The 14,805-nt window shown below is 29.0% G+C and overlaps 1 protein-coding gene across 1 annotated transcript; it reads left to right on the top strand.

Moving 5' to 3' along the window:
• The first annotated feature begins 10,089 nt into the window (after positions 1–10,089).
• On the top strand, positions 10,090–12,088 carry LOC148201437 (uncharacterized). The gene is made up of 2 exons (XM_088108605.1): positions 10,090–10,415; positions 11,332–12,088. The coding sequence occupies exons 1-2, from the start codon at positions 10,209–10,211 to the stop codon at positions 11,869–11,871; spliced, it is 747 nt and encodes a 248-aa protein (XP_087964731.1). The 5' UTR covers positions 10,090–10,208; the 3' UTR covers positions 11,872–12,088.
• Positions 12,089–14,805: the final 2,717 nt, after the last annotated feature.

The following is a 14,805-nucleotide window of genomic DNA, read 5'->3' as shown; positions in this document are numbered from 1 at the left end:
ATTGTATTTGACATACTTTTTAATTTAAATAAAATTTAAAAATGTTTGAAATTATAAAATAAATATGTAAAATATTAAAAAAAACATAAATAACTGAGTTATAGGAAAACAATAATCTTTAAAGTAAAACATGTGAATTTAAAATACATCAATGAGAGTCCAAGTAACCTAGTCCAAGAAAGGACATCTTAATATAAAATTTTCTTATAAAAATATTTGATGATTTTAAATATGAGATAAAAAAATATAATATAAAGTTATTTAATTATTTTATATTCTCATTTTTGGGTCTTAATTCCTACAAAAACTTAAACTAAAGTATAAAAATGAATTAACGTAATTATCGTTATCAAAAAATATTAATGATTTGTTGATGTGATGATTATATTATCACGTGAATTGATCGTGTGTATAGATGTTAGTATATAATAAATAATATGCATAGTAACACCATTATATCAGCCATAGATGTGTTAATGTGTTCATATGACGAAATACAATTTTATATTAAAGTAAAAGATTAAAAACATATTTGAAGTTTAATAGATGTGTTAATGTGGATACACATCTGATAACGGGTGTTTGCCATATAAGCAAATATTAATGTCGTTTAATGACGAGGATTATGCATTCATTTTTTAAGTTTGAACACCAATCACTGTGAAAGTTTTTGAGAGAAACGAAATCTAATTTTGCGTCATATTTTAGGAACTAGAAACACATTTAATATTTATTTTAATGACTAAACACAATTTTTCATAATAGTTTGAGAATAAAAAACACATTTAAGTCTCTTTTTTTTATCAAGTGATATTTTTTTTTGTCATTATATACTTTCTTATCGACCACACAATAGGGTAGGATTTAGAAAATTATAAAATTTAGCTCATATTATTTTCTTAATTAGAATTAAAATGTTACATTAATAGTTTATATAATAAATATTTGCTTCAACAAATTAGAAAATTAGTAACTAAAATCAGCACAATCAATACTTAAATAGAATAGAAAATCATGTGTTAAATACTTTTAATCTTGAACACTTATGTAGATAGATCAATCCTTAAGCAATCCAACAATTAAGTTTTTTCTCTAATATAGTCTTTAGTTGAATTGAATCTTTCTATTATAGTAGCACGATAATTATTACCCAAGAGGAATAAAGTACGCATTGAAAGAAATAATAAGAAAATAAAGTTGATATATATATAAGATCTAGTTCGGTCTTACTAAGTGTTTTGGGTGTAGAGATGAACGTCCATTTAGAACAATTTCCTAATTGTACATTTCAATGTTGTCTTCTTGGTGCTAAGGTAAGTTGTTCGCTAATTGATCAAGAGATACCTACTAAAGGTGCTCCAATACTAAAGTCAGCTTAGGGTTGACAATTAAAGTAGTTAAGACTACAATAAATGCATAACAAAAGTTCCAACAACCATGTTTTAACCTATATTTATAGTTTTCTCCATGGGCTTTATATTAATTATTGTCGAAAGTAAAACATACTAAAAAACAAGTTACAAGACTCTTAATGATTTACAAGTGTAGTAAAAGTCTACAACAAATGGTTTCTAAAAAAGTGTTTTAACAATGTATGTAAATATTTCTTCAAGTGCATTATCAAAAACATCTTCTCAAAGCATCAATGCTTCTCATTGGTAACATTCTACACCTAAACCAAACCCTAGCCAACTACAATCCAAACACAAAAGGATGCTACTACTCTGTCTCATCTTCGGGATTCTTTCTCACGTGAGAATCCTAAACCACATCTCTGACCCATCCTTTCAGAGCCCAAATCTGGAAATCATTCTCTCAAGTAGAGCCGCAAGAGGAGAAAGACTTTTACTTGTTGCACCAAAAGAGAATCCTAGGAAACGCCCACTGACACTAGGAGAATCTTCTAATGAAAGGATGAAACCCAAGAGCAATCAAGTTGAAAGTCCTACTAAGACAAGTTCCTCAAAAGAATCTTCCAACAGTAATGGAGAGACTGTCAATAAGGTTAGGAAATTGATCGTGAAGCAAAATGAGTGTCAAACTCAAAGGGTTGAAAGGCTACTAGGGGAGCATAGAAGGGCTTTAAAAGATCATCTTACTAATCTTCCGAAGTCTGTGCAGAACTCTCCAAAAGCTTTGGACTTTTTTTTTTTATCGTCTTGTTAATTTCTCTTTTCCTTATATTAGATCTTTTGGTTATGTTGTTTTCTTACTGGTGAATCTTACTCGAATGATATGCGTAAAATTAATATTGGAAACCCCCTTAACAAATTAAAAATAAATAAATAAAAAGAGATAAGAAAACTGAAAACTTAAAAATCACAACTAAAAGAGAAAACAAAAGATGCAACAAAACAGCAGAGCTAACTAATTTTCTAAACCTTTTTAATATTTTACAAATAAAGGGGAAAGAATTACATACTCCAATGAGACTCTTCCTAGTAAGAACAATATGTTATTCTAGTAAGACTCTTCTTCTAGCATGTGTATTTGTTAAACATAAAAAAGGGAAAGATTCTCAAGGTATGCCAAGCTCATCCAGTAGAAAACCAGGGAGAATTGTTAAGGTATTACAAGACAAGCTCGTCTAGTAGAAACATTGGTCTTGGTTTTGAAGTTTAACTAAATAACATAAACGAAGAAGTCTTTGTGTATGGAAAACTAACTCTAATTAGAAAAACACTTAAATCAACCTTAGGACATGAAACCAATCTTTAGTACACTCTAATGGGAAACCATAAAACCAACCTTAGGCTAGAAAACTCCAATTTAAGATAGGAAACCAATCTTAGCTCAACACCAAGATGGAACAGCTCAACACCAACATGGAACAGCTAGAAACACATAAGAAACCCTAAGCAAGTCAAACGCTATCTATCTAAAAAGAGATAAAAGCCGAAAAAGTGTTTACTTAATCATACGATACCATGAGCTAAACAAGTACCTCATCTTTCAATGAAAGTACTCATAAATGCTTGATATCTTCAAATTAAAGAACTTAATTGTGAAATGCTACTTAATAGTAGGAAATTAAAAAACATTTTGTTGTTCTGAGAAAGCATTGAATGATATTAAATGTTCAACGTTCAAAAACAACAAAAGTGATATTTAGTAAACTAATTGCACGACAAGTCCAATCAGAAGCAGGTAAAAGAAAAAACATTCATGGAATGTTTTCTCCAAGGAAATAAAAACTGTAAAATCATGTCTAAACAAAACACCAAAGTAATAAAACACTAAAATGTAGTCAAACAATAACAAGACACAAGAAAGCATAAAATTCTAAACAGAATCTTAAAAGCATGTATGGTAGTTTTCTTGTGTCTTGTTATTGTTTAAGCGTATTTTATGTTTTATTGTATCTTGTTATTGTTTGAGTGTATTTTAGTGTTTTATTTCTTTGGTGTTTTGTTTAGACGTGGTTTTACAATTTTTATTTCCTAAGAGAAAACATTACATGAATGTCTTTCCTTTTACCTACTTCAGATTGGACTTGTCGTGCAATTAATTGATTAGATATCACTTTTGTTGTTTTTAAACGTTGAGCATTTAATGTCATTTAATGCTTACTCAGAACAATAAAGTGCTTTTTGATTTCCTACTGTTAAGGTAGCATTTGACAATTAAGCTTTTCTTTTAAAGATACCAAGTGTTAGGTAAAACTTCATCGTTGAACGAAGTACTGTTTTAGCTCGTGGTATTGTTAAGGCAAGTAAACACTTCTTTTGATTTTTGTCTCTTCTTTAGACAAATAATGTTTAACTTGTTTTCTTTTGTATTTTAGGCTTTTAATATTTTAGTGTGTTTTGTCAAAAACATCGTCTTGACATTAATTGTTTTCGAGAGCTAAACGGAATACCTTTGGGTGTGATAAGTTTTAAGCGTTTAACTTTAACTCTCTTAGATGCTTTAGGCATAACAATCATTTAACATAGTGTCTAGATGTTTTTGACCTAGATGTTTTTCTATTTTCTAAGAACCTAAGTGTTTTCCTAAGGTTTTCTATGTTTGGGATTCAAGTTAGTCTTGTGTAGATTTTCTATGTTGGGGATTCATGTTCTAAGTCTTTGTGTTTTCATCATGAGTTGTTTTCAGATTATTATTCCATTTTAAATGTTATTTGGTTAAACTTCAAAATATGAGAGTGTTTAGGCGCATAGACAATTTTGTCTTAACATGTTATTCTTATTTCTTCTTCCTCCATATAATCATGATGAGTTGGGAAGGAGGATGAGTGTAGAGGTTGAACATTGGGCATGGCTCTTATGGGTAGGCGGTTTGGGGTTTAGCGAATGAAGTTAGGGTAATTTACTCTGGTGATGATTAGTGGTGAAAGAGCAACAATGGAGTTTGGTGGAAGGTTGAGATATGCTGGTGAGGGTTTGTGGTCATATGATGATTGGTAAGGAGGGATGTCATATGGTACTTGTTCGGTGTGTTTTTAAATGAGTTGAAAAATGGGTAGGTTTTGATGGTCATCTAGTGAGGGTTGAGGTTCATAGTCTTTATTTTGTGGGAGGTTGAGGAGAGTGTAGTAAAAGCATTGGTAAGGTTTGGGTTGATAGTTTGGTGGGTAGAAGGATGCAATGTTTAGGGTTGGTTTAGGTTTGGGACCATAAGGTATGAGGGATTCAGGTTCAAGTTGAGGTAAAGTTTGAGGGTCATTGGGTAAGGATGGTTAATCTTGTGTAGATTGGGTAGCTAGGGCGTCGTTGAGTGCGAGTAGTTGTTGTGGTGAGGTTGTTGGAGGATTCCATGGCTTCGGGGAGTGTTGAACAATGGTAGATGGTTCCTTATCTAGAATATCTTCCACCTCAAGAGATATATGTTGGATTTTGGGTTACCATTGTTGCTCTTGTGGAGCGTTGAATGGTAATAAACGATTCCTCATTTGGAACATCTTGAAATTCAGGGTGTGTCTATACAACACTCCTCACTATTCAATGTTAGGACAAGACAAGCTTGTTTATAGGAATCTTAGATGATAAGACAAGCTTGTTTATAGGAATCTTAGATGATAAGACAAGCCCGTCTATAAGAATATTGGTTTTGAAGTTTAGCTAAACAACATAAAACGAAGAAGTTCCATAGAAGAATAGAAAAACTCATAGGATAGAAAGGGCAACGAAGAAGTTTCATAGAAGAATATGAAAACTCATAGGATAGAAAACCCTAAGTTAGAAAGAACATTAAAACCCTAAGTTATAAAGAACATTAAAAGCTAGGATAGAAAACCTTAAGTTAAAAAGAACAGGTAACCACACAATAGAAAGAAAGAACATTTAAAGCTAGGATAAAAAACCTTAAGTTAGAAAGAGCAGGTAACCACACAATAGAAAGCCTCACACAATAGAAGAATATAAAGCCTCACACAATAGAAGAATAGAAAACAAACCTTAAACTATATAATAGAAAAACCTAAAATTGGAAAGAATATGCATCCACACAATACAACTTAAAACACTAAGAAGAAAAGAAATAAATGATCCTCTGAAAGAAGTCTAACACACTAAAAATCACGAGAAAGTCAAACTAGACTATCAAATTAAGAGGATAGGACAAATAGAAAACCAAAGCAGTAGCTGGATACAACATAGGAGAAATAAGATTAGACCAACTGAAGAAAACACCCAGGGAACATTAGGAAAACATAAACAAAAAGAAAAATAAATAGGAGCTTAGGAATAGAAAAATAAGAAAATAAAAAACATCAGACGCAATGTTAAACGATTATCAAGTCAAAAATGTCTAAGAGAGTTGGAGCTAAATGCGTAAAGCTTATCCTATAAGGTATTCAATTTAGCTCTCGAGAAAATAGAACAATGTAAAGACGATGTCATTGAGACAACACACTAAAAGACTAAAACTTAAAAATCAGAGAAAACACAGACAAAGTTAAACGATATCTGTTTGAAAAGGCAAAATCACAAGAAGCGTTTACTTTGTCTAAACGACACCATGAGCTAAAACATTACTTTGTCAAACGATGAAGTCTTTAAACATGCTTGGTATCTTTAGAGGAAAAGCTTAATTGATAAATGCTACCTCAATAATAGGAAATCAAAAAACACTTTGTTGCTATGAACAAACATTAAATGACATTAAATGCTCAAACGTTCAAAAATAACATAAGTGATATCTGATGAGTAGTCTACGCAATCAGATCAGAAGTAGGTGTCAGTAATAAGAAAAACATTCACTAAATGTTTATACCTTAGGAAATCGTAGCACAATACCTACACCTAAACAAAACATGAAGACAATAAGTAAAATGCCAATCAAACACAAACAAAATAATGGAAAACTTAGAATCTTGAACAAATGATAAAGACATTTTAAAACACTAAAGTAAACAAAAAATAGGGCATAATTGCTATATATGCTTCTATCTGGAGAAGGACAATCGCTACAAACATTCATTTATCTCATCTTATAAGTATCAAAGATGAATGTTGGAAGATAAAGGCGAAACAAGAACTTATCAGTTTATCAAAAGTTGTACCAAATGATAAGTCAAATCTACTTTTGATAAAAGCTCTTAAAATCACGTCTACTCTAACAAAAGACTCCATCTATGACAGACATCCACACTAATAGCCAGAAAAGAACAGATCTCAAAACAAGCTTTCTCAAACGGTCATATTATCAAATCTCGAGAAAAGCTTCATCACAACGACTATATAATCAAGAAGTATGAATAGAAGACAAGAAGAAGAAGAAAGTGACTTTTAGGAAGATAAGCTAAGCAAGAAGATATACCATCATCAATTGAGAAATAAAATCTCTTGAAACTACTAAAAGAAAAACTCCTCTAACCAAGGAAATAATAGAAGAGAAGAACTCAAGAAAAGAAAGGTTCTCTTAAGCCTCGTTGTTATATCCACTCATTTTATGAGCGAAGAGAAGAGAGAAAAAGAAAAGAGAGGAAAGAAAAAATTCTTGAGCTTCATTGTCATATTGCTTAGTGTATGTAAGAAAGAGAGAAAGAGAAAATAGAGAAACACTTGCGAGTGTTTAGACTACATTGTATTGTAATCAAATCCTCTCTGCGAGAGTAATAGTCTAAATGACTTGTAAGAAATCATTGATTGTAATTATGGAGAGAATCAAAACACTTACAAATTCACTCTGGAGAGTTGAGGAAATATAGGCAAGGTTGCTTAGTACCAGAAGTGGTGTGAATACTCATGTAGTGTAGGGTAATAAGAGATTATTTGCTGACTGAGGAGACCAGGAGTGTTGAGAATACTCATCCAGTCTAGGGTAACATGAGGTTATTCACTGATTGAGAAGATCAGGAATGGTGAGAATACTCAACCAGTCTAGAGCAACAGGAGGTTATTTGCTGATTGAAGATCAAAAGTGGTGCGAATATTCAACCAATCAAAGGTTATTAACAATTAAAAAATCATCTTATTTTTTGTATGAGCTTTCTTTATTGATATGTTAATACCACATTTACCATTAAGTAAGAATGTATTTGAAAAAAATCAATAAGTTGTTAATTAGTTAGTAGCTAATTTGATTAGTTTATAAATTATTGTGTGTGACTAATACGAAAGTGTTTTTCAACTATTCTAAATAATTTAATTTTGAAGTTTTTAAATTATAAATTATAAGTTACTTGAATTAATTTCTAGTTTTAAATTTATTAAATTTTTTAATGATATTTTTTTTATTTTAATGCATTTTTTATTGATATTTTCTTATTATTAATTATTTCAATTTTATAGAAATAAATAATTATTATAATATTTTTAATATTACTGAATTAATTTTAAATTTTTTATGCAGTTCAAATTAAAACTAATATTTTATTACATAGTGTTATATGAAAATTGCAGTAAAAATTGTAAATTTTTAATATATTAGACAATTAAATTTAAATAGTAAGAAACTCAACTTTTTAAAATGGTTTAATCCTTTTCGACATCCCTATTTATGTACGAATGTCTCAGATGGGTCCTCGTTTTTTAAAGTGTATCAAAATGGTCCTTAATTTTGAAAATTGATATCAATTGAGTCCTTTCCGTTAAGTTAGCTGAACGGCGTTAAAAAAATTGATGAGTGGATGCTGAGATGACGAACAAACGCTCGTCCACCAGCGAACGAACGCTCGTCCACCAGCGAACGAACGCTCGTCCACCAGAGAACGAACGCTCGTCGACCTCTTACTGCTGGACGACCGTTCATTCCACACTGGACGAGCGTTCGTTCGGTGGTCGACGAGCGTTCGTTCGGTGGTCGACGAGCGTTCGTTCGGTGGTCGACGAGCGTTCGTTCGCTAGTGGACGAGCGTTCGTTCGCTGGTGGACGAGCGTTCGTTCGTCATCTCAGCATCCACTCATCAATTTTTTTAACGCCGTCCAACCAACTTAACGGAAAGGACTCAATTGATATCAATTTTCAAAATTAAGGACCATTTTGATACACTTTAGAAAACGAGGACTGAGACATTCGTACATAAATAGGGATGTCGAAAAGGATTAAACCTTTTAAAATAAATAAAAATGAATTTAGATTAATACTCAATTACATAAACTCATTTAAATTATGAAAAAAAATCTATATATCTTTCAAAAATAAATGAAATTATTAAAATATTTAATACTAATTTATTAGAAAAATAAAAATTATAATTATATAATAGTATATTTTTATCTAAAACACACATCTTTTAATATTATTGTACCATTACTAAATACTTTATTAGTTAGTTTATTAAACATTTCCAATAAAATAAGTTAATATATCCCCTCGAAACTCATGAACTAATAATTTATCAAAAGTTAACTTACCAACTAGTCTTAAAAAAACTATTAACGAGTCTTTCCTAATTTCAGAAATTTGCAATTTATTCTCTTAGAATTTAATGCTAATAAACACTTAGAAACGAATAAAATTAATTTTATGCAAGCGCTTAAAGTAATTAATTAATTATTTAAGTTTTAATAATAATTATTATTATTAATATCTCGTTTCTGTTACTATTTTAAAGTAAATATTATACAATATTTATTACCATTACATTATCGTAAATTTGCAATTATACCATAAATAATAAATATAAATAATACACTACAGATAATAGTTATTTTGGTAATTTATTTAGTAGTTAGACATGCGCTATTAAAAAGTTATCTCCCGGCAGTTTAAATTTAAATATTTTTAATTCAATAAAGCAAAGTTATACATTACAGATATTTATATATCTAATATATACTGCATTAATATATAAAATTCCTAAAAACAACAATACAATTATTATCATTAAGAAAAACATATGAAATCCTACAATACCAAGATAATTCAAAGTGACATATTTTAAATTAAAATATACCGAGATTCAAATTAAATCCAGGATGGTGTGACGTATTAATTTTGTTAATTTATAATGTGGTTATTGCTTTATCTAAATTTTTGTGAAAATGAAGAAAAAGCAAAGACAAAGAAGAAAGAAATGGTGGAGTCTGGTGCCCAATTTTAGCTTCTTTGATCTCATACGTGTCAAAGAAGTATTCAACGAAAATTTAATGAGGGTTTGATAATACAAATCGAACGTCACACATCCACAAGGTCCAAAGTTCATTTATGAGCTTAAAACCATTAAAAAGTTGTATACATATATATTAATAAAAAAAATAAGTAAATAAGAGAATAAATACAAAAAGACATTATATGCCATTATGACCATTATTAATTCTTGTGATAATCATATTACCCAAAAATTGAAAGAGGGTGAATAAATGATTTAAATTAAGAAATTACCGGATTAGGGCACAACTACTACTATTCTATGCATTAAATGCTCCCATTACTTTACATGCCACCCTTTTCTTGAATTCTCTTCCCACTCCTCCACTACCCATTAATTAATACCCCTCCACATTAAATGAAACAATTAATTAAAATTTAATCAAATTCATTTTAAAATTCAAAACCCACGATACTACCAAAGCCAGAAAACTGAATTTAATATAATTTAATTTAATTTAATTCAATCAGGATTTTTTTTGTCTTTTAATTTTACTGTAACGTACCATCACCTATCTTTATTGGCATATATAAATCTCTCACAGTCACACAAAGGAAGGAACTCACACACACACCCTCTGCTTTTTTCTCTGTTTTCCTTTCTTTCTATCTTCTTTCTCTCTCTCTCTCTCTCTCTCTCTCTCTCTCCAAATCCTCTGTGAGAACGCGCAGCAATGGCTGCTGAAGTTAGCTCTCTGATTCGGGTCATGGGTGGTGGCTACAAAGAGGAGCAACATCGAACCGTCGGAAACGAATCACTCGGTGAGAAATCAACGGCTCTGATTACCCGCGACCTTCTTGGTGGGTCCTCAATTGAATCCCAGGAATTGGACCTCGATTTGCAGGTTCCTTCTGGCTGGGAAAAACGCCTTGACCTTCAGGTTTGTTCAGTTTTTCTGGATTTTATTTTTCCCGAGAAAATATTATAATAAAAAGGAAAAGAAAAATAAAACCTTTCTCTTTCACTGGAAAAAGTCACTATTCCTTAATCGGAAATTCCCTTGGTTTGTGTCGCGTTTTCGATGCAAAATTAACGACGGAATGAAACCACTGTGTTCTGTTTTTTTGTTTTCCTTGCTTCACCCGTTTCAGATTTTTGCTTTGTTCTTATGGAGTTCGTTCGTGCTGTAGAATTCTTCGACTGGGAGGCTTTATGTTTTATTTTATTCTTTTATTGTTTATGATTTTGATTTGATTATTATTTATGAACGGAATATGTTCATGCGTTCATTGTTGTGCTCTGATTTGGAAGTTTTGCTATTTGCTTTCATGGTTTGTGATGATAATAAACAGAACATTATTGTTTTTAGAAGAAAAGGATAAAATTCAAAACTTTTCAGTCGGTGATTTTTTATTACTTTTTTCTTTTGTGGTATTGTTAAACTTTTGCCTTTTAATGTAACATCAGGTTTGTAATTACTCAATTTTCTCCCCCTTTGTACCTTTGTATTTATTTCTCATAAAGCTGAGTGTATAGGATTCATTTTTCTGGTATCCAAGCTTTATTTTCCATGATGTCATTTCTGAACTCCCCCCATAGATTCATTCACACCCTTCATATGAAATTTCATTCTTCTGCATCTCTCAATTAACTTGTTTTATTTGTTTGTTTGTATTTTGATCAATTAATTCCTACAACCCATGTGAATTCTTTTAGTTAGTGATCTCATTTTTGTTCTTACAAATTTCCTTCTTTCATGAAACTTACTATGATGATAAGTATGAAAATCAAAATCAAAATCACTTTATAGTTGTGTAATTAAACTTTGGGTGGTTGTTGAAATTGTTATGGTGCAGTCAGGGAAAGTGTATCTTCAGAAGTGCAACACCACCACAATAGGGTCTCCACCAGTATCTGATCAGAAACTCAATGCAAAGTCAGCAGGGCCAAAGCTTCAGGACCTAAATTTCCCATCTTCGTCTTCATCATCCAATGTTCTATTGAACCTCTTTGATGAATCAAGCTTGGACTTGAAACTTGTTTCATCCTCATTGCCCTCAAGCAACTACCAAAGTGTGTGCACCCTTGACAAGGTTAAGTCTGCACTGGAGAGGGCAGAGAAAGAGCCTATTATCAAGAAACGCACTTCATTTTTGAAGCCAACACTCTCAGCATCATCACCCTCTTATTCTTCATCCTCTTCTTCAATCAGGGAAAACACTCAAGAGGAAGATAGTGAAGAGAAGCTGGCTTCTTCTCCGATGGCTGCAGGGTGCCCTGGTTGTCTATCATATGTGATGATCATGAAGAACAATCCTAAGTGTCCTAGGTGCAACTCTCTTGTTCCTATTCCATCCATGAAAAAACCTAGGATTGATCTCAATATATCAATCTAAGTTGGTTTAGCGTAATTGGTGAAATTGTCTCCATTTCAGTATAATTTGTTATTTTTTCCTAAGGGTTTTGTAAATGGAATGATAGATGATGATAATTTTAGGTTCTTTTAAGGATAGGATTATTTGTTTAGTGATATTGGCCAGGGGTTATGAATGTAAATGGAAAAGGTCATGCTGTCTTACTAGGAAAGTTAATAGAAAATTCTCCAATTTCTGACATTTTTGCCTTCTTTTTTTCTGCAATACTGTTAATGAATCATTATCTCCAATTCTCCCATTTTATTTTTTTTACAAATCTGTCTTGGTTTTCTTCAATTAATTAATGATTTTTTCTATTGATTGAATTTGCATCAATTGAATGAATTCATTTAAGGTCTACTAAATATTGATAGTTGGATTCAAAGCTGCCATTATTATCATTTATAACATATGCTTATCATCTTGATTATTTCTTAGTGCTTTTTTTCTTTTCTCTGGTTGTACATAATAACTTTACAGTGATGAAATGTGCTTTGAATAATGAATATAATTTTTCCTCATTTGATTCCAGTTATTATAATGAAACGTTAGGTTAGGTGTGGATATGGAGCCAGAGATATCAGTTAAATAGCATTTAAATTTGTATTAAATATTTGCATTCACTGAAGCATGATTTTTTGGTATATTAAATTTAAAAGATTTAAATGTTATTTAAATTATTTAATTTTGAAAGGAATATTTTAAAAACATTAAAGAGTATTTATTAATTTTGATTATTTGCTAATTTCTCAAGAAATACTGTTACTTTTTTTTAATTTAATATAAATGCATTGGTTAATTTATTTTGCATTCATTGAAGCATGATTTTTTGGCATATTAAATTTAATAGATTTAAATGTTATTTAAATTATTTATTTTTCAAAGGAATATTTTAAAAACATTAAAGAATATTTAATAATTTTGATTATTTGCTAATTTCTCAAGAAATAATGTTACTCACTTTTTTATTTTTAATCTAATAATAAATGCGTTGCTTAAATTATTATTATTTATTATTGTATCCTTGTAGTGCTGGAAAATATTTCTGATCTTTTTTTATATACATGTCAACAGTTACCATGAATTTACTGGAAAAATCTAAAATGTTATTATTCAGTAATTTTTTACAAGAATAAAAACATGATGATTTTGTAACTTACAGTGGACCCTATCATTAATAAAGCTAAAATGTCAGAATGTGAATAGTGAGTGTAATCTTGTGTGGCACACTTAGCTGGTACAATTTTTTTTATGAACATATTTATTTGATGTTTATTATATATTTATTTGTACCTTTTACATCTCCCGGAAGTCCTTTATAACTGTTTTAAATATTTTAATTGGTCTCAAAAGATTTATACATATATAAGTAAAGGAATTTCCTTTTTCTGTAAGGTTATTTTTTACTTCTTTTCAAATAATGTTATTTTGAATTAAAATAATTATATTTCTATTTTTATTTTTTTAACTGTTAATTTAAGTTTAATTATTTCTAAACTAAAATAATAATTTTTATTATTTTATTTTTCAATTTATTATTCATTCAAATTTAGTTATTTTTTTTAATTAAATTAATTATTTATACAGAAAAAAGGACAAACATGCACATACAATCCACTAGTTTTTATCAAATAAATTCGTCACAACTTTGAATTTACAACTTTCCGTATTTATTAATTTTTTACCTGAAATGTTTTAATAAACTCAAATACATTCTAAATATTTTTTTCTTAAAACTTAACTAAATTTCAAATTGTTGATAAATTTCAAAATTTTCAATTGAGTTTTCATTAATGAATATTCAAATGTTGTATTTTTCAATTGGTTATCTTTAAATCAATGATGCAAATATAAAATTATAGCGTAATGAAATTTAGTTAACTTAATTGTTTTATAACTTAATCAATTCAATTATATAAAATTATAAAAATATACTAAATATAATAAATACCATTAGAGTAGAAGTATATAAGAATTTTATGATACACAATATGAAAATTCAACCTGCGTTGTTATAACTAAGTAATTTTTGTATATATCATAAACATATTTATACTAATGTTACATTGTGGAATCTCATATGATATAGTAATATATTGAAAAATATATTTAACTAAATTAAAACTCACCATAATTAATTTTTTTATATTGTTATGATTTAAATATATATTTTATTTCTTAACTTTTTTTAAAAACTAGAAATACGTAAATTTTTTCTTTTTAAAAAAATTATTAATTTATTACGTGTTTTAGGATTTGAATAATTATTTACGTTTTTAAACATATTTTCGCTTTAATATTAATTAATAAATATGTTTTAAAATGTTAAATAAGTTTTAGAAAACTAAATTGATTTAGAGTTTCAAAAAGTTTATTCTAATTTTTATAAAAGACAAAGTTATATTTAACTCTATTATCATATATTTATATTTAAGATATGACCATGTCACTGTTTACTTTTAGCCTGATAATATTGACTGCATACTTGATAAAATTCAAATATCAATTTATTGAAGTTTTAATTTATTTAGTTTGTACTAAAAATCTAGGAACCATAAATTTGGTTCTGGAAAAATAAGTGCAATAAATATGCCTTAAATGGCATTGATGGGGTACCGATGGTTATAATAACTTCATTGAAAATGTTAAAGGTCAAAAATTATTTTTAATATCTAAATTAGTGAAACAATCTTTTGACAATTAATTTCATAAAACAACCGTTTCCATTAAATTGATAGTTTACAAATTTTTCAATAATTTAATTATATACAAATATTTTTATAAAAAATATTTTAAATATTCTTAATTTTATTTTATAGGATAGATATTAAAAAAATATGGTTAAATAATTTATTTAATTCTTTTTTTTTTAAAATGTCAAGTTGATATTTTAATTTCTTTTCTATATTAATTTGA

This window comes from Vigna umbellata, chromosome 3 (genome assembly GCF_029865625.1).
Source record: "Vigna umbellata cultivar VRB3 chromosome 3, Vumbellata_1.0, whole genome shotgun sequence".
In the NCBI taxonomy this organism is placed as follows: domain Eukaryota; kingdom Viridiplantae; phylum Streptophyta; class Magnoliopsida; order Fabales; family Fabaceae; genus Vigna; species Vigna umbellata.
This window is presented reverse-complemented; position numbering and strand designations above follow the sequence as displayed.

What these genes read in the sequence shown, in the direction of transcription:
- LOC148201437 (XM_088108605.1), top strand. Translation starts at nt 10,209, where the DNA reads ATGGCTGCTGAAGTTAGCTCTCTGATTCGGGTCATGGGTGGTGGCTAC. An exon ending in AAAAACGCCTTGACCTTCAG is followed by an intron (nt 10,416 to 11,331) that starts GTTTGTTCAGTT and finishes GTTATGGTGCAG; the next exon opens with TCAGGGAAAGTGTATCTTCA.